We start from the raw sequence: 24,366 nt of genomic DNA, 5'->3' as shown, positions 1-24,366 counted from the left end.
CCTCTGTCACACGCACCCTTCCCCCTTTACGCCCGCATGCTGTCTTCAGTCATGTCAGATTTTGGAACTCGGTGCATTATAAGGCGCCCCGTCCATTTTGGAGAAAATTTAAGACTTTTAAGTGCGCCTTATGGTCATGAAAATACGGTACCTTGTCATGTAATCACATTGAGTATGACTAGAAATGTAATATATTATGGATTTCCACTTACTGTGATTTGAAAGCAGTTAGTTACAATAATACACTACTTCTCCGGTCCTTTTGAGTCACCTCACCAAAACAATAAAATGTACCTAAATAAACTCAAGACAATAAAAAGACCTTGTCATGTAATCACATTGAGTATGACCAATCAGCGGTGCTGCTACAATGATTGATGTGTCCAATGATGCATCAAGAGTCACTGAAAAGACAGCTAATAGTGGTACAGTATGACTGCAAAATAGGGCAGGACTTGAACGGAAGTTTAAGTCACAGCAAGAGGAGTAATCTGTGCCGAGTGAGTTAATAGAATCGCGGATGATTTTAGAATCTCAGCAGGGACACTTTTTATAGGACACCATTTTAAGAAAAAAAGTTGGCTATAATGTACAGTTTCATATACAGTAGTTTTAATGCTGCTGGTTTGTTTTGTTTCGTTCCTGTAATTAATGTTGAGTTTTTAATAGACCAAAATTTCAAATTAAATATCTGCCTAATGCAATGCAATAGTTTTTATAATGAGAACTAGCTCTTCAGTACTCATATTGGTTACTAAATACTCCGTATTTCATCTTCATCATAATGCAACGTCTTACCATATGACGTAATTCTTGTTATTCCAAAAACATACTACGTATGAAACTACACCTGCAATGTGCCCTTGCACACTCTACAGTTACTGTACATTATTAGGACAGATCAATGAGAAATGCTCAAAAGGTAATAAAGGGTTAACTTCAAGTTACTTGACCCACTCCACTGGTTGCAAGGGGGTCAGAGCACACATAAGTGTAAACAAGCTTGCACATATCGTGTTTCCCAGGTGCATTGAAGGTGTGGATAGTGTTATTCCCCTGTGGCACAATAACACTTGTGCCAGCAAAATCTGGTCACAGCTATCCAGCCGCACAATAATGAGGCATAATTGATGTTAAAAATAATATTTTAAGAGTTACAAAGGGTGACACAATGCTTATTTTTTCCCCCCGCTTTGCATCTTGTCGTTTCATCATATTCCACACGAAGCCAACTGTAGGACTCCAGAAGCGGCTGCCGGAGCAGTACCAGCGATAGTCCTCTGTTATAGATTTCCCCCTTTCATTCCTGTGATCCCTGCACTGTATTCTCTGTGGGCCATGACTTTACCGGTGTGATGTCACCCAATGACGCCACAGCTGCCATATGGGCATGGCTGTGACTTCCTTTTGTGACTGTGCCGTGCACTGCTGAGCTGCTGTATCAACAGAAAAACAAGGAAGACTGAGAACAGGGAATGCAGGGTAGTGTTTTTAATCACCTACATACTACTTTTGTTTTTACGATACACCTTTGAGCACTGTTGTCATTTTGGACTAAGAGGGGTTGGTAAAAACAAGATAAATGTGTTGTATAAATGTGCTAACTTAAATTTGTAGATTTTTGGAGTCTGATTAACATTAGAACACATTGAAGCGCACCCCCAGACTGTCAAACACTGGCCAAAGCAACAGATGGCTGCTATAGCAGCGTAAAATAATGTCTTCTTCATATCAGACAGCCCTGCGATTGACTGGCAACCAGTCCAAGGGTTTACCCAGCCTCTTGCGGGAAATCAGGTGGGATAAGCTTTAGTTTGCCTCAATCCTAATAAGCACAAGTCGGTCGATCGGTCGGTTGGATGGATGGATGGATGGATGGATGGATACACTTGAATATTAAGTTATGGATGGATGGATACGCACTTGAATATTAAGTTAGCAACTACAATTAATCCAAAAATGTATCTGTGCACATTGTGATGTAATGCATAGAAGACAAGCCCAAAAACAAACAACCATGATCAACAAAGAACATAAGTACAAAACTGCTCTCAGGCTCTATTCACACTTGCATTTGGGTACTGTAGTACAGACCAATCATTGGACCAAAGGTTGCCCCGTAAAAAAAACATATCGTCGCTGTTAGACAGAAATCTGCTGTCCAATTATGATCAATGTCATATTTTTTTTCACAAATAAATACTAATGGTCAGTCTCCACGTGGTCTGTTGTTTTAACAAATGATTAACCAATCTAAAGTGTTGAAAATAGCATTAGAGAAAATCTATTAACACTCTTGCACACTTCATCTGTCTGACAAGTTTTGTGTAACTGAACCCATTCTTGACTCTCAGCACTATTTCTCTTCAAGATTGAAATTCTGTAAATTTTGTAGACAAAAACAAGTAAAAATAGTCAGATTAGATGTATTTCAGTAGGCCTGTTAAAAATCTATATGCTTTGTTGCACAAGGAATCCCGTCAGCCACGAAGGTAAGTTTGTGTTCAGATTTCCTCCTGTCTACTGTCTAATCAGCTCATCTTTTCTTTTCTTTTTTAATTTTGTTTATTTTTTAATTGCGTCACTCATGGCTCTTACACATTTGAAATGTTGAGTTTGGGAAGATGATGTGGCCACAGTCAATGCAGCGACGATATGCATACCTCATACCGACCAGACAAAAGTGCTGTCTATTGGAAAGAACACTATATTTTTTTTTTGCTTGCTGAGTTGTCACAAAAAGCTACTAAAATGGCTTTTAAAAAGCACCAGAGAGATACAATACAGCAGAGAGAGAGAGGTCACGGCGCATGTGCTATTTAATATCCAGGACTTTGGCTGTCATTTTATCACTGCTCTTTGTCTTTGGTTCATGCAGTGTTCACGCTTGAACCGAAATTAACTGCTCTGCACGAGAGTTCACTTGAAAGTGGACCGAGACCCACTCTTCAGGTCTCGGGCACTTGTTTGGGATGCACCAGAGTTTGGATGATGCTCACACTTGACCAAAGAAAACAGAGCAACCACCCCAAACGTGACAAGTGTGTCACCCTCAATGACAGTCTCAAACAACCGTCTTCAGGATGACGATTTACGCCTTTCCTGTCTCTATGTACTGCACAGTAGCAAAAAAAAACCAATGACAGTATTTGCATTGAAATATTTTGACATGGCTTATTCCAGCTACTGGTTCTTGAGGACTGACTGAGGTTGTAAGCTAATTCTATTACTTCCAGCAACAGTGTCCAGTACAGTTCTGTATCTTTATCACTAGAAGGCTATTGCAAATAACACGCAAAATGTAAGAAATAAAAAAAGCAATTGATTTTAATTCTGTCATACAAAAATAATCCATTACTGTAGACCGCCAGATCTTTTTTCATATACCTAATGATACATTGCAGAATAGCCACGTCTGTGCCCGACTGACTGTGGCTGTGTTAGCCATTCCTCAGGGGTTAGCTACAGATGACAATCGGTGCACCTGTTGCTAGGAGACATTTAAGTCCAAAGCCTCTCTGGCTGGCTGAGGTATCCTTGTGCGTATTTAACCAGCTTAATTGAGTGCTGCTGCGCCCACACAAATACAAGGAGCACTTTGGTATTACCTGCTGGGCCATGGATGGAGGCGAGCAGACAAGACAGGCGAAAGAACATGAAAGTTAATCAGATTATTACACATTTAACTGTACTACGCAAAGTGTATAAAGTCACAACACATGGATGGAAAAAAAAAAATCTAGAATACAGTAAACCCTCGAAGGTCGAACATAATCAGTTCTAGGACAATGATTGACTACCGGTTTGTATTCCAAATTTTAAGATAATAATAATAGCTAATAAGGTTAAATAAAGCTAACCTACAATAAAATGACTAACCCTTTAATGATGTGTGATGAAAGCATGAAAAGGGAGGCTTTCTGACAACACTTCTTATGAGTCATACAAATGTAAAACTAATTGAAAGTCTGATTATGAACATTTAAAAAAGGTACATCCAGTACATTAACTGTGATGACACTTCACAATAAAACTAAACACAGCTGACGTAGCAGTATACATTCCATTCTCCATTTTACTGATGTTGCCTGACAGTGGACTTTGTCGTATTGTACTGAGCAGCCAGGACAGATATGTGTCTACCACCTTTTGACTGCTCCATCGCAATAAGTTTCTTTCCCAGTTCACATGGTCGTCATCATTAGATATGAAAAAGCAAAACACTTGTGGAGTTTATCTTTTAAATGCTCACCTGCTGACATCACACATGAAGATTCAGTCTTCTAGTCTTTGCATAACCATTGAGGATGATTCTATCCAGGATTTTGGTTGAACTCCAAATTGTGCGACTTAAGGAGTAGTTGGCAATAAAATCAAAGTGCCAGAATTTTCACATCTTAATGTGTGGTTTGACCATGAATATGAACAGCGTGTGGGTGATTTGGATTTACTATTTTGATTGCTCAGCTTCGCTCACTCCCTTTTTGTTTTTGTTCATTTATTTCTATGCGCCGCCTCCCTAAATAGACTGGCTGCCATAATTGGCGTGTGGACAACAATTCAGAGCTTTTCACTTGAAGCTGCTGTTGCTTTGCCACCGGGCTTTATTTGATATAAACACAGTGGAAGCCATTCGCCGTAATCAGTCTTTGTTCACTGCGAGGAGGCAAGTCACAAAGAGTATGAGTTTCATAGAGAGGTCGGGGGAGGATAGAATGGGAAACGGGAAGGGATGAGCGCAGACCCGTCCTCCAGGGCCATATACAGCTCTGATGCAGTATACAGTAAATGCTTGTGCGTGTGCATGTGCATGCACATGTATTGACCTTGTTTAAACAAACAGTCAACTGGCTCCCTCTGCCCTCCCTAGCGTGCTGGGCAAACAGCGAACCTCTGAGATCAACACAGCGTACATGCATGACAAAAAAACAATAACTGTCAAATAGATAGAAGAGAGACTTTTAAAGCAATTTCTTCCATATGAAGTCAATTAATCCATTCCAGATGCAGACAGTTGGCGTCATAAAACCTTTAGTCACTCTACTGGCAATTTTTTAAATAGCATTTTAAAATTCCCAATTATCATGCAAGTTTAAAGAGATGTTAACCACAGTGTAATGCAACTATTGATCTTTTTTTTTTTATAGCACTACTCCTAATTGGGGTCATGGGTGAGTTGAAGCCTATACCCTTGCCCTATACTTTGGGAAAGAGGCAGGGTACACACTGAACTGGTTTTCAGCCAATCACTGGGCACATATAGACAAACAACCATCCACACTCACACCTATGAACAATTTAGAGTTGTATGGAATGTGGGGAAATTCCATGCAAACACAAATTCCACATAGGAAGCCCAGGGCTGAGATTCGAACTCCAAACCTCAGAACTATGAGGCACATCTGCTAACATCTATTCCATAATAAAACTAAATAATGCTAAATTCAAATGGGATCGGCACCAGCACGCCCGTGACCATCGTGAGGATAAGCGGTACGGAAAATGAATGAATGAATAAAATGAAACTATTCACGCAAAGAAAATGGAGCTTATCAGGAATTAATAAAGCCTTGTACGTCTGTCTGTTAGTAGACAGCGTAGCATGGTGGGCTTTTTCTGGTCGTATGTTCAACATGGCACTTGTTGGAAAAACTATTTAGATGAAGTCTCACGAGACTTGCTGAGGTCTGTCATCCTACAACCTCATAAAAATGACCTTCGCTGCCATTGTGCTTGTTTCCACATCTGTCACATGCATACACAAACATACTTAAGCCCAACTATTAACCCCTGAAGGACCAGCATTACCACTAAAGTCAATGTGCTCCATCCCACCCCCATTCCCTTCTCTAGCATAAATTGAAGAGCGGCAGCTTATGTGCGTATGAAGCCCCTTGCTCACACACATACATACGCGCACACACATACTCGATTGCATACACAAAAAGTCTCACTATGGCAACGGTGCAGCAACACAGGGAAACAACTTAGTAGAGTCAGGCGCTGGCTGTAAGAAAGTGTCGAGTTACGGCCCGACCCGAGGTGGACGGTGACAGAGATTTGTGAGTCACGTAGCAAAATTGGTATAGCAGAGTGTTGACGACGTCTAAACAAGAAATTACTAGCAAAACACCCACCTGTTTGAAACAGTATTTTTAATTTGGACACAAGAAACGATTAAAACATAGATTAATGTTGACAGGATAGAAGATGGATGGATGGATCTATGAATGTTTTATGCTTGGGAGACCTGGAAAAGTTAAGTGCTATAAGTTAAGCAGCCTTTATGTTACCATGACTGTATAGAAACAAGACCAAAACAGCGCCATTTTATCAAGAACTTCAAAAGTAAATCTTACCTGCCTTACTTTACTTGCATAGGGCAAATAGGCAAGCTCTTAATGTACTCCTTCCAATGTGTACCAGTCGCTTTAAGGGCGATGCTAAAGCACTTAACGCTATGCCCCCCTTTTCTTTTACTGCTGAATAATAGTACCGCACTGAAATGAACATAGTTCAATTTGGGTGCGTTTGCCATTGTCATGAACGGAACAGAGGCTAGGACCCAAAAATGCGGGGGGGACTCCCGGGCTGGTTTGAGTAGGCTGACATGAAAAGCAGGGTGGACCCGCATCGACCTTGGGAGCCTCAGCTTCACGGTGACAGGGTTGATGATCTTTGTGATGGGGAAGGGCCCAACGAATCTGGGAGCGATCTTCTTGGACTCCACCCGGAGTGGAATATGTTTGGTCGAGAGCCAAATTCGCTGACCCACTTTGTAGTTCGGGGCCGGTGTCCTCCGACGATCAGCAGCGGCTTTGTAGGACCGTCCCTGGCGCAGCAGCATCTGTCGGGCTCGCTCCCAGGTCCTCCTGCAGCGTCTCACCAAGGTTAATGCCGCTGGAACTGTGGACTCAGGGGCTATGGCAGGAAACAGAGATGGTTGGTAACCATGCACAACGTGAAAAGGCGATAGACCAGTGGATGCAGAGGGGAGGGAATTGTGGGAGAATTCGACCCAAACCAATTTTTGAGACCAGGATCACGGATCCTGTGAAGCGAGACATCGGAGCCCCGTCTCCAGGTCCTGGTTCAGCCTCTCGGTTTGGCCGTTGGTTTCAGGATGAAACCCAGATGACAGACTGACGGTAGCACCTATGAGATTCCAAAACTCCTTCCAAAATTGCGAAAGGAATTGGGGACCCCTATCAGACACCACATTCTTGGGGAAACCATGGAACTTAAAAACCTGATTAATCATCAGCTCGGCAGTGTCTTTAGCTGAGGGGAGTTTTGGAAGTGCAATGAAGTGTGCCATCTTAGAGAACCTGTCAACAACTGTAAGAATGGTGGTATTTCCTTTAGAGGCCGGTAATCCTGTCACAAAGTCTACGGAAATGTCTGACCAAGGACGTTGTGGTATTGGCAGGGGTCGCAACTCCCCAGAAGGACGTTGATGAGAGGGCTTGTTGGCAGCACATACCTGGCAAGCATTGACATAATCAATAACATCCCTCCTAATATTAGGCCACCAAAAGCGCTGTTCGACCACTGATTGAGTCTTGGCAATGCCTGGGTGACATACAGTGCGGTTCGTGTGAGCCCAGTGGATGACTCTTCCCCTTAAGGTCGGAACCACATAAAGCCTGTTTTCAGGGCAATCGTCAGGGCTAGGAGTGTCTTTCAGAGCCCCTTTAACCGCCGTTTCAATGTCCCAAACAAAAGCGGAAATAAAACATGACTTGGGCAAAATAGTCTTTGGGTCGGACAAAGAATTCTCTTCGGAGAAAATGCGTGACAAAGCATCTGGCTTACCATTTTTAGAACCGGGTCGGTAGGATAGCGTGAAATTAAATCTAGTAAAGAACAGAGCCCATCTAGCCTGCCTCGCATTTAATCATTTAGCAGTCTTAATATACTCAAGGTTCTTGTGATCTGTCCATACTAAAAACGGAGTCTGTGCCCCCACTCCATCAAGGCCACCTTGACTGCCAGCAGTTCACGGTCACCAATGTCATAATTTTTCTCAGCTGGGGTCAGTTTTTTGGAGAGAAAAGCACAAGGATGTAATTTATCATCCTTGAGAGATTTCTGGGAGAGCACTGCTCCTATTCCGGCATCAGACGCATCGACTTCTACCACAAACTGCTGTTGGAGATCTGGCAAAGTAAGGATGGGAGCGGAGGTAAAGCTCGACTTAAGTTTTTGAAACGCTGCCTGACAAAGCGGGTTCCATGCAAAAGGTTTGTGTGGCGAGGTAAGATCATGCAAAGGAGAGGCTATAGAACTGAAATTCCTGATGAATTTTCTGTAGAAGTTTGCGAACCCTAAGAACCTTTGTACATCTTTGCGTGACGTGGGATTAGGCCAATTAATTACTGCATCGACTTTGCAAGGGTCCATTTTGACTTCACCTTGAGCCAGGACAAAACCCAGAAATGAAACTGACGCCTTGTGGAACTCACATTTCTCAGCCTTAACGTATAGTTGGTTCTGCAGTAACTGCTGCAAAACAGAGCGGACATGAATAATGTGAGTCTCCTCATCCGGGGAGAAAATCAAAATGTCATCCAAATAAACAAAAACATAAACATTCAGCATGTCACGCAGGACATCATTGACAAAGTTCTGGAAAACAGCCGGAGCGTTAGTAAGCCCAAAAGGCATTACCAAATATTCATAATGTCCTGTTGGTGTGTTAAATGCTGTTTTCCATTCATCCCCCTCCCTTATTCTGACTAGATGATATGCATTTCTTAAGTCCAGTTTGGTGAAAACCTTGGCTCCCTCCAGGAACTCAAAGGCGGTGGAGATGAGAGGAAGAGGGTACCTGTTTTTTTACAGTGATATCGTTGAGACCCCGGTAATCGATACAGGGTCGCAGGGTCTTGTCTTTCTTGTCCACAAAGAAAAATCCTGCTCCCGCAGGGGATGAAGATGGGCGAATGATCCCGGCTGCCAGTGATTCCTCCACGTACTCCTTCATGGCCTTGTGTTCCGGCCCTGAAAGAGAGAACAACCTGCCTCGTGGTGGTGTGGTTCCAGGCAGCAAGTCAATAGCACAGTCATAAGGTCTGTGGGGTGGAAGGGATTTGGCCTTGGACTTGGAAAAAACGTCTTTAATATCCTGGTAACAGGTGGGCACTTGAGATAAATCAGGATCCCCAGATGGGGTCTGTGGATTGTCCTTAGAAACATGACCCTGAACATCACATGGCGGCTTGAAACAGTTCCGGGCGCAATTGCTGCCCCATGACATAACCTGCCCAGAGGACCAGTCAATGTGGGGGTTATGTAATCTCAACCATGGGTTCCCTAAGATAAGGTCCTGATTCATGGCGTCAAAAACATGAAAACTAATGCGTTCCGAGTGAGAATCGGGAAATGTCAATGTGAGTGTTTGAGTGCGGTGAGTGATTTTGCCCATAAAACTGCCGTCTGCAGCATAGGTGTTGCGGTGGCGTTTTATTTCAAAGGTTCTAAGGTGCATACGTTTAACGAGGATGGAGTTGAGTAAGTTTGCGTCAGAACCAGAGTCAATTAATACAGGTGTATGAATTTCTTGATCAGGAAAGCATAGTGTCACTTTAGGAAGAACCCGTGTAGGGTCTTCCTTCATCAAATTCAGACTCACCTCTCCCGTGCCCTTGCTACCGGCACCGGCAACTTTGACGTGACAGTTGCTCACGGAATGACCCAACTGACCGCAGTAGAAGCACCGCCCTTCCCTCAGCCGGCGTTGACGTTCCTCAGGGGAGAGACGGAACCTGCCCAGTTGCATGGGTTCCTCCGTGAGGACGTTAGCCAGTGGGCTGAGACCGGAACCAGGGGATCTGCCTTGGTTTGGCTGGTCACCGAGGCTTGTCCTCAAAGTGCGCGGTGACGCAGCCTTCCGCCGATCTCCATCCAGCTCGCGATCCAAAAGCCTCTTGTCGATTTTTACGGCGAGAGCGATGAGAGTGTCCAAGTCGGTCGGCAGGTCTAGCGGCACTAAATGATCCTTGACGGCGGGGGATAGTCCTTGAAAAAAGGCATCGAGTAGCGCCCGATTATTCCAATGACTCTCAGCTGCTAGAATGCGAAACTCAATCGCGTAATCTGACACCCTGCGCATGCCTTGTCGTAAGGTGACAAGGGAGCGAGCTGCCTCACGCTCAGGAGTGGAAAATTGAAAAATTTGCTCCATAGTCTTTACGAAAAAAGCCCATGAATGACACGTGGCGGAATTGCGGCTCCATTCAGCAGTAGCCCACGCCTCCACACGACCAGTCAGGTGGGAAATGACGAAAGCGATCTTTGCCCGCTCGGTGGGGAAGGCAGCTCCCTGGAGCTCAAAGTGGAGTTCGCACTGCGTGATGAACGGCTTAATGTTCCCAGAATTTCCCGAGAACCTCTCCGGTCGAGAGAGCTGTGGGCAGACAGCAGCGGAGGTGGCAGGTGGCTGCATGTTGACTGTTTCACATGGAAATACCGTGGCGGTATTGGGTGTGGTGCCAACTGGTTCCTTTTCTTGGATAATTTTCATAAGAAGTTCAAACTGTGAGGCCACCTGTCTCATCATATTGTCCTGATGCCTTGACAGTCCCTCTAGATGAAGGTGGAGGGCAGCAAGCTGCTCATCCTGCTTCGAGAAGCGTTGACCCTGCGCTTGAAGGGCTTTGCGCACCGGGTCTAAGTCTGCTGGGTCCATGTTATGGCCAGTTCGTTCTGTCATGAACGGAACAGAGGCTAGGACCCAAAAATGCAAGACTCCAAAACAAATGGACAGTTTCCAAAAAGAGAGGTTTAATAGACGGGCACAGGTCGGTACACGGGCAGGCAATCCAAGAAGGGCAACAGTATCCAAGAACATGAGGCAAAGAGGCAAGGTCTTTAATCGGAACAGGGTCAAAGTCTTACTGTGAGTCTGTGACAAGGAATGCTGGAACGTGACGACAAGGTACAACGAACTGGCAACGAGTGGGAATGAGACACGAGGTTAAATACAATCGGTAATTAGGTATGAACGAGGCACAGGTGGTGAAGATGCTCACAGGAGCAGGTGTGTGAGAAACGAGAGAGAGGAAGACAAAACCTGGAACACACGCACACACACACACACACACACATGACAGCCATGGCAGCAAACACCACCTAAAAAAAATGTTTTTTCTTTTTAATTTAACCATTTTGAAAACGTAAAAACAACAAAACACCATCTTATCTTCGATAACAAATTGTGATGTACAGTATTTGATTCTGGAGTCTGATTTCATGTTCTTCTCTTACTGTTCTTTACTTGAGTCTATCCTGTTTAGAATAAGTGTTGACCAGAAAGCCCAAAGAATGTAATAAAACTACGCACAGTGACAGTTAATCCATTGACACTTACTGAACTGAGCTTTCTGGAAGTACACTCAAGGGAAGTCATACATGATGCTGGTTCGCCGTGCCGCCCTGGTTCAATTCAAATTCCAAATTGTATGACCTTCAAAAGCGTTTAACTTCGAATAACACGTACACGTAAATGGAAACCCAACTTGTGTTTTTGCCAGGTATTTCCTTGAACACATCTTTGCTGCGTGTACAATTTCATGTTTACATGCAGTGCTGGAAGATGTTTTTGCCCCTGAGCTTGTTGCCCTTATTACTGGACCCGTGGAACAGATGAAGGCCAAAAATAAATGGGGACTTTATATAGTGGGAGCTGGATATGTAACTGTATCCAGCTGTTTTATTTTAGGGGAGAGAGTTCATCCTCAGCCCAAATCCAGTCCAGTCAGAGGCAGCAGCAGTGGTTACTGTTTGGTTAATGGCGTTTAATATTGAAGTGATCTTTATTAAGATCCAGTTTCTTGCTGACCCGCCAGCAAGATCCATACAGTTTGCTGTGGACAGCCACAGAAGATGAGTTAAAAGTGCACAGACCACCCTCCTGGGATATTTCACACTCCAGCACAGATTTAGGGGGTGACTCTGGAATGTGAAAAGTCAAGCGTGCATGTGTTGTGTTTTTTGTTGTCGAGACGCATCTGCAACCAGGACTCTCTTTTTACCCGTCCTAGGTGTTGCCTCTCCCCCCTGAAGAGTGCTTGGACTGCCATTCGTCTTTTGTTGTTTCATAAACACATTGTGTTCAAGCTGGAACGCTACTGGCAGATGACTTGCACAAGGTCTAAAATTAACACGGGCCAAGTCCAAATTAGGGTAGATTTTCCATTTGGCGCATAAATATCTGAAGGCTGAAGGCAAATGTTTGTACTAAAATAGTCCATGTCATAAAAGACGTTGCAGTGTGTCTCTACCACATTTGATGGCATTTACAGGCTGTCCCAATTTGATACATACACATCAGCATGTGTCTCACCATGGTTTAACTGTCTCAAGCAAGTTTCTTGGCACTGTTTATATTTTGAGAGCCAATCCAGTTCTACACTGTTTCCATTCTTGAAATTTGTCGCCAACGACCCGCTCGTCGAATAGTTCCAAATGTATTATGTGGCAGTACATAAAAGGGGCACATTAGAACCCCGCAAGACGAAATAATTAAAAAAAGACTTTCAAACTATACAGTAGTAAAATGTAGAAACCATAAAGAGTGACAAAAAATGACTGATATGGTTCAACTTGAATGTGACTCCAAAAAACAACAGTCAAAAACAAAGCTCACGCAGTTTACCCACTTTTTGTGAGGTACACTGTAGTTTCGCGTGATGTACTGCAAATCTGCATGTTTTCGGGAAAATTTAAGTTGTACAAAAATCTGACTTTGAACTGCCATCATTTATGATGATGTTGTTGTGTGACTTCTTCATACTTTTAGTTTTCTTTTGAAAGCTAGTGCTACCTTCTTGCCTGAACTGACCCACTTTTTCCCTATTCGGCTGCCATATTTCATGTCGCTTTACTCTTATGAGTGACACAACCACGCTTGAGCTCTTTTTGTTAAAGTAAATGTTATTCTTCAAATTGTGCCCCTCCTTTATGGCTCACGTGTTTATTTTATGTTAACAGAGACAGTCTTTTCACTCCTGGCGACTGGTATTTTGTAGTGCCCTTGCATTTTTCAGAACTAATTATAATTATTGAATCAAAGAGAGGATAAATTGTAAATAATCAGCTTTTTAGAAACTGTTGCACATTTGGGTGAGCGACTAAAATAGTCCGTCTGTGTGGCGATTGTTAAGCGTCACTGCGACATAAAAGGAGCCATTTTATGGCCCTCTTATCATGGTTTCCTGCTTGCTTGAAAATAACCCCTGATCTACTAAGTGTGTATTTGTCAACACAGCATACCAAATCATAAAGACATAAGAGAAACATTAAAACTCCAAGGACTGATGAATGGGCCGTAGCACCCCTGCGGCCATACAGTTGTAATGGTGGCAGGAGGACATGATGCGTTTGTATGAGTTTCACAGAACTTGGAGCTTCAGGAGGGCCAAATGAAAGTGGAGAATTTTGTGTTTTATTGTGAGTCGTCAAAGTTTAATGACATGCACAGATAAAAAAAAGTAAAATTATTTCCAATTTAGCATCACTGGAGTGTCTACTTTATGTACAACCCCAATTCCAATGAAGTAGGGACATTGTGTTAAACATAAATAAAAACAGAATACAATGATTCGCAAATCATGTTCGACCTGTATTTAATTGAAGACACGACAAAGAAAATATATTTCATGTTCAAACTCATAAACTTTATTGTATTTAGCAAATAATCATTAACTTAGAATTTTATGGCTGCAACACGTTCCAAAAAAGCTGGGACAGGGTCATGTCTACCACGGTGTTACATCACCTTTTCTTTTAACAACATTCAATAAACGTTTGGGAACTGAGGACACTAATTGTTGAAGCTTTGTAGGTGGAATTCTTTCCCTTTCTTGCTTGATGTACAGCTTCAGCTGTTCAACAGTCCGGGTTCTCTGTTGTCATATTTTACGCTTCACAATGCGCCACACATTTTCAATGGGGGACAGGTCTGGACTGCAGGCAGGCCAGTCTAGTACCCGCACTCTTTTACTACGAAGCCACGCTGTTGTAACACGTGCAGAATGTGGTTTGGCATTGTCTTGCTGAAATAAGCAGGGGCGTCCATGAAAAAGACGTTGCTTGGATGGCAGCATATGTTTCTCCAAAACCTGTATGCACCTTTCAGCATTAATGGTGCCTTCACAGATGTGCAAGTTACCCATGCCATTGGCACTAACACAGCCCCATACCATCACAGATGCTGGCTTTTGAACATTGCGTCCATAACAGTCCAGATGGTTCTTTTCCTCTTTGGGCCGGAGGAGACGACGTCCACAATTTCCAAAAATAATTTAAAATGTGGACTCGTCGGACCACAGAACACTTTTTCACTTTGCATCAGTCCATCTTCGATGAGCTCGGGCCCAGAGAAGCCCGTTTCTGGGTGTTGTTGATAAATGGCTTTTGCTTTGCACAGTAGAGTTTCAAGTTGCACTTATGGATGTAGCGCCGAACTGTATTTACTGACATTGGTTTTCTGAAGTGTTCCTGAGCCCATGTGGTGATATCCTTTCCACATTGATGTCGGTTTTTGATGCAGTGCCGCCTGAGGGATCGAAAGTCAGGGGCATCCAATGTTGGTTTGCGGCCTTGCCGCTTACATGCAGTGATTTCTCCAAATTCTCTGAACCTTTTGATGATGAAATCCCTAAATTCCTTGCAATTGTAAGTTGAGGAACATTGTCCTTAAACTGTTCGACTATTTTCTCACGCACTTGTTCACAAAGAGGTGAACCTCGCCCTATCTTTGCTTGTGAATGACTGAGCTATTCAGGGCAGCTCCTTCTATACCCAATTATGGCACCCACCTGTTCCCAATTAGGCGGTGGGATGCTCCAAACAGGTGTTTGATGCGCATTCCTCAACTTTCTCAGTCTTTTTTGCCACCTGTCCCAGTTTTTTGGGAACGTGTTGCAGCCATAAAATTCCAACTTAATGATTATTTGCTAAAAACAATAAAGTGTATCAGTTTGAACATTAAATATCTTGTCTTTGTAGTGTATTCAATTAAAGATAGGTTGAACATGATTTGCAAATCATTGTATTCTGTTTTTATCTATGATTAACACAACGTCCCAATAGGTTGAACATGATTTGCAAATCATTGTATTCTGTTTTTATTTATGATTAACACAACGTCCCAACTTCATTGGAATTGGGGTTGTAGTTAAAATTTAGTAGCAATCAGACCAAACATCAAGAAAGTGTTCGTCTTTGAAGGGCTCATAAAAATGGCCAAAAAGACTCTGAAATGACTGCTTCAACCCACACAACAGTTGTTGTCTTTTCAGAAATTGATTTTTTAGGCTTTGTTGTGGGTCTATTCATAGTTATCAAATGACCTAAAAATGTCATTGTTTTGATGTGAAGCCAGCTTCAGGGTGTTTTTTTAAAAAGAAATTTTAAAGCCAATTTTCGGGTGGTCTCGTCCCAGGAAGAACATGAGTATGGCAAAACCCTTAAAATTGTGCTTTATTAGGTGTAAGAATAATGACACAGAGGCTATTTCAAGAAGGCCTCTATATGATGGCTTGCAGATATAATGGCAAATGAGTGGAATGAACAACTGCAGATTTTTTTGTTTTTGTTTTCATGTTTACTTCCGGCCTGTGGCAAACATGATCATCATGATGATGGACATTTTTCCTGTCTTTCCACATGCAGCTCTTAACTCATAGTCTGCAACACATGTGCTGCTGCTGCAGATGAACGGTTTGCATGAGCGCTGACCGCCTGGGCTCACGTGACGTGATCATGAACAAAACAAAGCAACAGTGTGTTTTTTTCTGAGTATAAAAATGGTGTCATTTACACTCATGGGCCATTCAGACCTGGGAGCATAATGACCTGTTAGCTTGTTACTAGCATGATTTATGCTTTCATGTGGCTCTTAAGATCTAATATGGTTGCCAAAGATAAGCCCATTACTGGTTATTATGGAGGCCACATGCTGCTCCTCAGTGTAACTTCCTTCCAAATACATTTCAAGGGCCAGATACTGTATTTTACAACAAGGAATGGGATTCTCTTCACTCTTTACTTACCATCTCTGGTGACTTTTTTTTTTTTTTTTTTACTGTTTTCTGTAATACTAGAATTGAGTGTAAAATCTATCCTTAACTCAGCACAAACCAAAAACTTGTCAGTCACTTTCATCCCGTAATGTTTCCACTGCGGCGGATAATGAAAAGATGTGGTGAAATACACGGAATATGTATAAACATCTCTCGGGTCTTTGCTTCACAACTGAGCCGAGGGCATGGAAATTTGCTGCTCAGATTGAAACACTTTTAGTTAATCAATGGATTTAACCGGTGCCGAATAAAAGATCAGCAGAGGTTTCTTTCGACTTGTATTTCCTCTTGAGCAGTACTATCTGAACTTAAGACAAATCCGTTGGAACTCTTAAAATGTCATAGCTTTGGGGTAAAGATAACGTCCGTCTGATTTGCATTATATTTTCTGGTTGTGTTTGTTAATGTATTTTATAAGCAATGATAATTTGAGAGATTCCCTCATAAATAGCATGTGAATGCTGAGAAACGGCAGTTAAAGAAATATATGGACTATGACACATGCACAACGTATTATAGCAACATGGAAGATTCCATGCAAATATGCCTCCTAGGGGCTTTAGGGAGGATAAGAATAATTATTTCCACTGCTTGGCTCAGTTCTGCTCACCTCTTTTTCGGCAAAAGTACACAAATTGTATCCCAGAAGAGACTGAAGGCAGCAAGAAAAGGGAATGCTGCAGTAAAATGTAGACTTTGGAGCATAGCACTGCAGCGCCCAAAGTTCAGCCACAGCAACAGGGTAAGCTAATGTTAGCATCAGTGTTTTTTTTGTTGTTGTTTTTTTTTTTTTGTAATTTCTGGCTCAACCAGTGGGTTACGCCACCTGTATGGTATCCGCTGGTACCTGCTTTTGCCAATAGAAAAGCACTATAATGTAGCCAGTATAGCTGTGCCAAGCTGAGTAGTTAACATGCAGTGGAAAAGGGGCATAACGGGCATAACTACTATGATTTATTTTCTGACCTTACCTTTAAATTCTAAGTCTAATATTTTGGTTGTGATAAGTAGTGAATTGCCTTTTGACTAAGTAGGTCAGTGTAGTTCAAGGCATGATTGTGACTACACAAATGCCTTTTCACTCAGGTTGGTTTTGGAACAGCATACGACATATCCCACTTTCTGTCCTTTCAGTAACCACAATATTGGACAGAGCGTTGACGCGGTGGCGTGTGACGCAAAGCTTAGAAGAAGATGGGGTCAGTAACCAGCTGCAGTTCGGTTCAGGCTTGGCAGTTCTCAGGGTGCAAACAGCACTGAAAGACCTTGTTCTCCTCAGCGAGCCTGTAAAGGCTGCCCTCCATCTAAGGTGGGGGGTGGACTATGTGGGCAGTACATGGCGTGCAAATGTGAGCGGGGGTGCCATCCCGCCGTCACCGGGTCTGCCAAGCACAACATCACAACAGTAGTGGGATTGTGCGGCTTCTGGGTTTCAGAAAAACGTCCTGCTGTCATTTCCATCTTGCTCTCAACTCTACCAGACACGCAACACTTTCCGCCATCAAAAAGCTCACCTGTCTTGAGTAGAAACCAGGGTTCCAACTCTCAGGACAAATGGAGAAAGCAGCTGCTTGCCGGGTGTGCGAGGCCAACATGGTTGGCAGGCGTTAGACACTGGATTTGAAAAGGATGACAGCATTATTACTGGCAATTTTCTCTCCTTGTCATACTCACTTGAACTGTGAATGGGCTTTGTATATACTCTCCTTCAGAGAAAAGTGCATCATTTTATTTTTTGGGTTACAATGGAGCGGCACGGTGGCCGACTGGTTAGAGCGTCAGCCTCACAGTTCTGAGGACCGGGGTTCAATCCCTCGCCCCGACTGTGTGGAGTTTGCATATTCTCCCCGTGCCTGCGTGGGTTTTCTCCGGGCACTCCGCTTTCCTCCCACATCCCAAAAACATGCATGAATTGGAGACTCTAAATTGCCCGTGAATGTGAGTGCGAATGGTTGTTTGTTTGTATGTGCCCTGCGATTGGCTGGCAACCAGTTCAGGGTGTACCCCGCCTCCTGCCTGATGATAGCTGGGATAGGCTCCAGCACGCCCGCGACCCTAGTGAGGAGAAGCGGCTCAGAAAATGGATGGGTTACAATGGATTGTCCCCGCGCTGGTACCCTGAAAGTTACAGCCTTGACACTAAAATTCCACTTCTGAACAACGTAATATTATTTAAAAATATTTAGCCTTGGGTCTCTTTACTCGTGAACAAGACCCCAAAATACTTGAGGAATGGAACAGGAGATCGACAGGCGGATCGGTGCGGCGTCTGCAGCGATGCGGACTTTGTATCGGTCCGTGGTGGTAAAGAAGGAGCTAAAACGAAAGGCGAAGCTCTCGATTTACCGGTCAATCTACGTACCTACCCTCACCTATGGTCACGAGCTGTGGGTCGTGACCGAAAGAACAAGATCCTGGATACAAGCGGCCGAAATGAGTTTCCTCCACAGGGTGTCCGGGTTCTCCCTTAGAGATAGGGTGAGAAGCTCGGTCATCCAGGAGGATCTCAGAGTAGAGCCGCTGCTCCTCCACATCGAGAGGAGCCAGATGAGGTGGCTGGGGCATCTGATTCGGATGCCTCCCTGGTGAGGTGTTCAGGGCACGTCCCGCCGGGAGGAGACCCCGGGGACGACCCAGGACACGCTGGAGAAACTACGTCCTTCGGCTGGCCTCGGGCTCCCCCCGGAAGAGCTGGATGAAGTGGCTGGGGAGAGGGAAGTCTGGGCGTCCCTGCTAAAGCCACTGCCCCCGCGACCCGACCCGGATAAGCGGTAGAAAATGGATGGATGGATGGGTCCAATATTAGCATTAGGGGTGTAGTGGAGTATAACTCGGGCCTTGAAAGACAGAAATGCCCTTTTATATTTCTTTTTCTAACTTTTTTTTGTTTTTTGCCTGAAACTTTAACCTGTAGTGGAATGGAGTTGAACGCCTTAAAGTTGTACAATTTGGAGTTCAACAAAACCGTTTTAGACAAACTATGCGGCTAAAGTCTGTCGCGCACTGGAGCTGTCTACTGATCAAAAAGTGTTCGCCAGATTTTTGGTGAATTTTCTCCCTCACGAGGCCTTGAGACGAATATCTAACGTGTGATATTTTTCACCTCGCGAGGTCAAAAACTTGCTTCGGTGAACTACTTGAGCTACGTGCTTAGGCAGAAATTCAGGTGGCCAATCAAAATGCATCCTCAGTTCACATGACTTCAAGATGGGAACCCTGAGCAAAGCTGTCAGTGGCTAATAGAGGAAAAATTAGTCAATATCTGGCCACATGTCCGATTTCATTAATAAAACTGAAGATACTGATGAAACAATTATGCGCACAAGAGGCTTCAGAACTAATAAATATTAGAAAATGCTGGCTCCAGTTGCACAAAATCCTTGAAATTGTCACAAACGAAGCAGGACTGAGACCTACACAAGGGGCCATATTTACTTCCATAAACACACTGCGCCACGTAACGTGTTTTGTACACATGCGTGTCACTTCGTAGATGTATTCCGTTCACATTAAAGGTCTGGTTGTGTTATGTGAACGACTACTTAGTCGACCCACATGATTCTTTTCCATCAAAAAAGGCAGGTGGACATGTATAGGTTTGTTGACCATTGGTGGAGGTCTAATTGACGGTGGGAATTCTGTAGTCATGTTCGAAAGAAACACTGATTGCACTGGTTTTCTTTCATTTAATAATCCATCCATCCATTTTCTGAGACGCTTTTCCTCACTAGGGTCGCAGGCGTGCTGGAGGCTATCCCAGCTATCATCGGGCAGGAGGCGGAGTACACCCTGAACTGGTTGCCAGCCAATCGCAGGGCACTCATTTAATAATGTTTTTTTTTTTAATTCTTGCTTTACGAAAGTAGTCCCAGACAAACATCTAGGGAATTTCTGGATCTGGGGGACTACCGTCTCCTGCGCCAGGTATGGAATAGGAAAATATATTGAGTCTTATTAAATTAATCATCAGTTATAAGGCCAAAATGCCAGATGAATATCCAGTGCCTTGGCCAAAACTATATCAACCTTGAGCCGACATTTCAAATCCCTCCCAAACAAAAGTCAGACAGCTGAATGTTTCTTTGTTCACACTTTACGACTGGACTCACATCTGTTTGACTCAGTATTCCTGTCATGTTTCAGTTGGTTGGCTACAGCGAGAAGCCTGTCAACCTGCAGATGTTCATTGGAACAGCTGATGACCGTTACTTGAGGCCACACGCCTTTTACCAAGTGCACCGCATCACTGGGAAAACCGTAGCCACTGCCAGCCAGGAGATTGTGATCACCAGCACCAAAGTTCTCGAAATTCCTCTCTTGCCTGAAAACAACATGTCTGCCAGGTACATCACGAGCATTTCCAGATTGCATTTTTTCATTCACGAGCTTCCCACTGTGAGGTAGGTCCAATTTTGTTTATGGGGTTTGTGGCTTCTTCCAATGTGAAGTTTTATGTATTTTTAATTTAAAACAACAGAAAGTGGTGAACAGCAAAGGAGTAGAGAAATAAACTTCATGTGACTATTTATGATTCTGCATCAATACACTGATTATATTTGTGTAAGGCCCTGCTTAATTTATTTACATGGGATTTAACTGGAAAGGATGTGGTCTGGACTTTCCCATTTATTTTACATCTTACATTTAATATGATTCTTTCAAATCCCTGCTGTGCTTGTATTCGGATTTCTCTGGATTTCACGATTTACTGCCAACAACTTTTCCTTCCTCTTTCTACAGTATTGACTGTGCGGGCATCCTCAAGCTACGAAACTCAGACATTGAACTGCGAAAGGGGGAGACGGACATAGGAAGGAAGAACACCCGCGTACGGGTGGTGTTCAGAGTTCACATCCCTCAGCCGAACGGGAAGGTTCTGTCGCTGCAGGCTGCCTCCATTCCTGTAGAATGCTGTGAGTCTCACACACGCAAACACACACACACTATCAAGCATGTTTCTCTCAATTCATCAAAAGCCTTGTTTTCACCAAGCAGCACTCTTTTGTTCAGTTTGGTATGATGAGAAAATCTGCAAGGTTGTAAAGTTTCCCAACATATTTTATCAGTACCATCCACCACCACAGGAGGGATTGATTTATTTTTTAATTTATGTAAAACGTTTTGCGTTGCATTCTTCTTTGTTTGAAAAGTGCTTACAAATAAAGTTTGATTGACCATCCCAACCTTGCCATAGTTTGAACTGACACTGCAATGCACACAACATAAAAACAAGAACCAACACAAAACGTAGCTTTAAAAGTAAAGAGGATTGCAAAAGATTGAGCATTTGTGTTTTTGTTTTTATGGAAGCACAAAGCATCTGTCAACCTTCTTGTGTCCCCTTCCTCATCTTTGTTGAGTTAATTTTGGTTTCAGTTGTGTTGCAATGCAAAAAGAAAACTAGTTTCGTTACCTCATTGTGCAATCTACAGCACACTGTTATTTGACAGAAAGTCTTGTAGCTTAGAGAGCCAAAAACACACGCTGAAATTGGAAACAAAGTCCAGTTTAAAGACCCTTTCACACTGTACTTAACACAACTGTCAACCAACCCATTCATTGTGTATATGCTGCTGCGGCGCAATAGGAAAACGCTGTGTTGCGGAGGTTGGCTGCATGCAGCGTGGGCATCTGCGGCAACACTGACAAATGTAAAATTTGGGCGCAGCACTCTGTGATGACATCTTGGTGCATCCAATATTTGAGATGGTGGAGAAGTGGTTTTAGAGTGACAGGAGCATGAGATTTTGGCAGAATTCTACAGTGGAGGAGAAAATGGGGGATCATAAAACAGCACCACAAATGGGCAAGCTTGCGCCGTGCCACCGCCGTCTCTGCGCTGTTCTGTGCCCTATCCCACAGTGCGCGCTGCACTCACTCGGTGCAGTGTCTAAATCCCTGAAGCCTTACTGTTCTAAACTATATAGCAGGGAACCAAACTGAACTGTGCCCCTTGGTAAAAGTGTGGTTTAATATACTAGCAAAATAAATTCCACATTTTCCTGTTTATGTGAATAAAGATGACTTAGCAAAGGATGACTCTCTTTTGTCTGTCTACAACCTCTGCTGTGTCTCTTCCAGCCCAGCGATCGGCTCAAGAGCTACCCCAGGTTGACAAATCTAGTCTGACCAGCTGTCTCGTCAATGGGGGAGAGGAGATGGCCATCACTGGGAGCAACTTCTTTCCAGAGTCCAAAGTTATCTTCTTGGAGAAAGGCCCCGGTAAGAGCTTTGTTCGTGTTTTTTTTTTTTTGAAAGACTAAAACTAAAATAACATGTTTTAGAAGTAAATAAAATTGCTTGATTCAACTTCTATTCTCAATAGGTCATTACATTTGTTGTAGCTATTGCAGGTCTAAAAATTTTCTTTGTATGACCTTTTCTTCGCAATCAACACAAGTAATAGCCCTTGCGTGTTTAAAACGGAGAGCATTCACTGAGGCAGTCACTGCCTGCCCCAACTACTATTGTTCTGATGTGTTAAAATCAAGCTCGCAAATGGCAGAAAGTCAAGTCGTGTGAGTGGCAGACCCTTGCAAAGATCTTTGAGGGAAATAAGGCACAGAGGAATGTCTTCAGCTAGTTGAGGGGTATGCGGTGAAGCATGGTGTAGAGATGCAGTGTGGTTAACCTGTCAAGTCCAAAAGCACAGGAGCAAAGGGAAATCAGAAAAGAGGTCAAGCTGGGTCCCACCGTGCATGAAGGAAGTGGTCTGTAGAAGAAGGCAGAGAGACTGTGAACCAACAGGGAGTGGAAGATGATGATGTTGATGATTGGGGTTTGTTTAAACGATCCCCCTCATCTTGACTAATCTGCCCGCTTTAGTGCAGAAAGGCACTGATTGGAGTAATTGTAGCAGTGGAAGAAATGAGAAAGAATGGAAGCCAGATATTTTTCCTAACTGAAAAACAACAGTAGTTGGGTGATTTTAGGATGGTACCATAAATGGCTTCAGTCTGACAGTAATCCCTAACCTCCAAGCACATGTGATCCTACTTGAAAGAAAAACAAACCAAAATCAGCTTTTTCATGTGTAGTTTTGTAGTCAAGACTGAGGATTTGAGACCTAGTCCAGACCAAGACTTTGAGGAGTTGAGACCAAGTAAGGACCAAGACATTGAGGAATTAAGAAGAGTCCACACCAAGACCTTGAGGAGATGGAAATAATCCAGACAATGATTTGAGACCAAGTTCAGACCAAGACTTTGAGGAGTCAACACCCAGACTTTGAGGAGTTCATACGATCAGTCAGAACAAGATCAAGGCAGGTGGTCTTGGAGACCAAGACCAGGTTAAGGCTTGTATGTTAATAGTGGTTGAAGTCTCCAAAATGTGAGGAAAATGTTATAAATAAATAAATAAGTAGTACTTTGAAGATCTAAAAAAACAGCGTAATCACTTTCCAAATAATTTCTCTGAAATGGTTCCAGAAATATAATGTGGTGTTTGTGGTGACTTGAACTAAGCACTGTTGTCCCTGCAGTCATGGTCGTTTGGGTTTTACAGTTAAAATACAATCAATTGCGAGATGAGAACGAGACCCTCAAAAGTAGTCTAGTTTGGTCTTGAGGCCTAGACTCATCTTGTGTAATTCAACACTCCTAGATAGCGTACAAGGTGTAATATTTGAAATTTGTATTTATTTTTATTTCATCCATCCATCCATTTTCTGAGCCGCTTATCCTCACAAGGGTCGCAGGAGTGCTGGAGCCTATCCCAGCTATCTTCGGGCAGGAGGCGGGGTACACCCTGAACTGGTTGCCAGCCAATCGCAGGGTTATTTATTTCATATAATGTTGATATGAGTACCTTTTCAGTCACTTTTTATAATGTTAATACGAGTACCTTTTTCAGTCGCTTTGATAGGCAAGCAATATTTAAAAAGTTTTTCAACATTTTACATGTTGAAAAACTTTACATTTTCTATTTATGCCTGGATGGGGGGGGGGGGGGGGTCACGAGGGTGTTGTAGGAAAAATTTAGAATAAAAGAAACCTTTTGGATTGAAGGTGAAATGTCTTCAACAAATAAAAAAAGTACAGTTGCCGCCATTCAACCTTTGCGGTTTAACAGTAAAATTTTTATAGTAGAATAACCACATTCAGACTCTGGTGTCTGGCCAATCCAAGTCATTGTCTTAGCATGGTATGAGCTTCCTGTTGGTGCTTGTTGTCTGACGGAGCATGTGGGGCCCTTGCTCCAGCCTGTTGAATGTCAACAAGACACGTTGCATTAATTCGCTGCTGTTAGCTGTCAGCTGCAAAGACATTCAAGGTCA

General features: G+C 43.2%; 1 protein-coding gene across 1 annotated transcript in view; it reads left to right on the top strand.

Moving 5' to 3' along the window:
• The window catches only part of nfatc3a (nuclear factor of activated T cells 3a), an 85,473-nt gene that overhangs the window by 35,311 nt on the left and 25,796 nt on the right, over positions 1-24,366 (top strand). The window contains exons 4-6 of the mRNA XM_061667819.1: positions 20,232-20,431; positions 20,829-21,001; positions 22,170-22,310. Coding sequence (XP_061523803.1) covers positions 20,232-20,431; positions 20,829-21,001; positions 22,170-22,310 — 514 coding nt within the window. The remainder of the gene's footprint in view (positions 1-20,231; positions 20,432-20,828; positions 21,002-22,169; positions 22,311-24,366) is intronic.

Source organism: Phycodurus eques, chromosome 2, assembly GCF_024500275.1.
Source record: "Phycodurus eques isolate BA_2022a chromosome 2, UOR_Pequ_1.1, whole genome shotgun sequence".
NCBI classification, from domain to species: Eukaryota; Metazoa; Chordata; class Actinopteri; order Syngnathiformes; family Syngnathidae; genus Phycodurus; species Phycodurus eques.
Note: the sequence above shows the minus strand (reverse complement) of the source record. Positions and strands in the feature narration are given on the sequence as shown.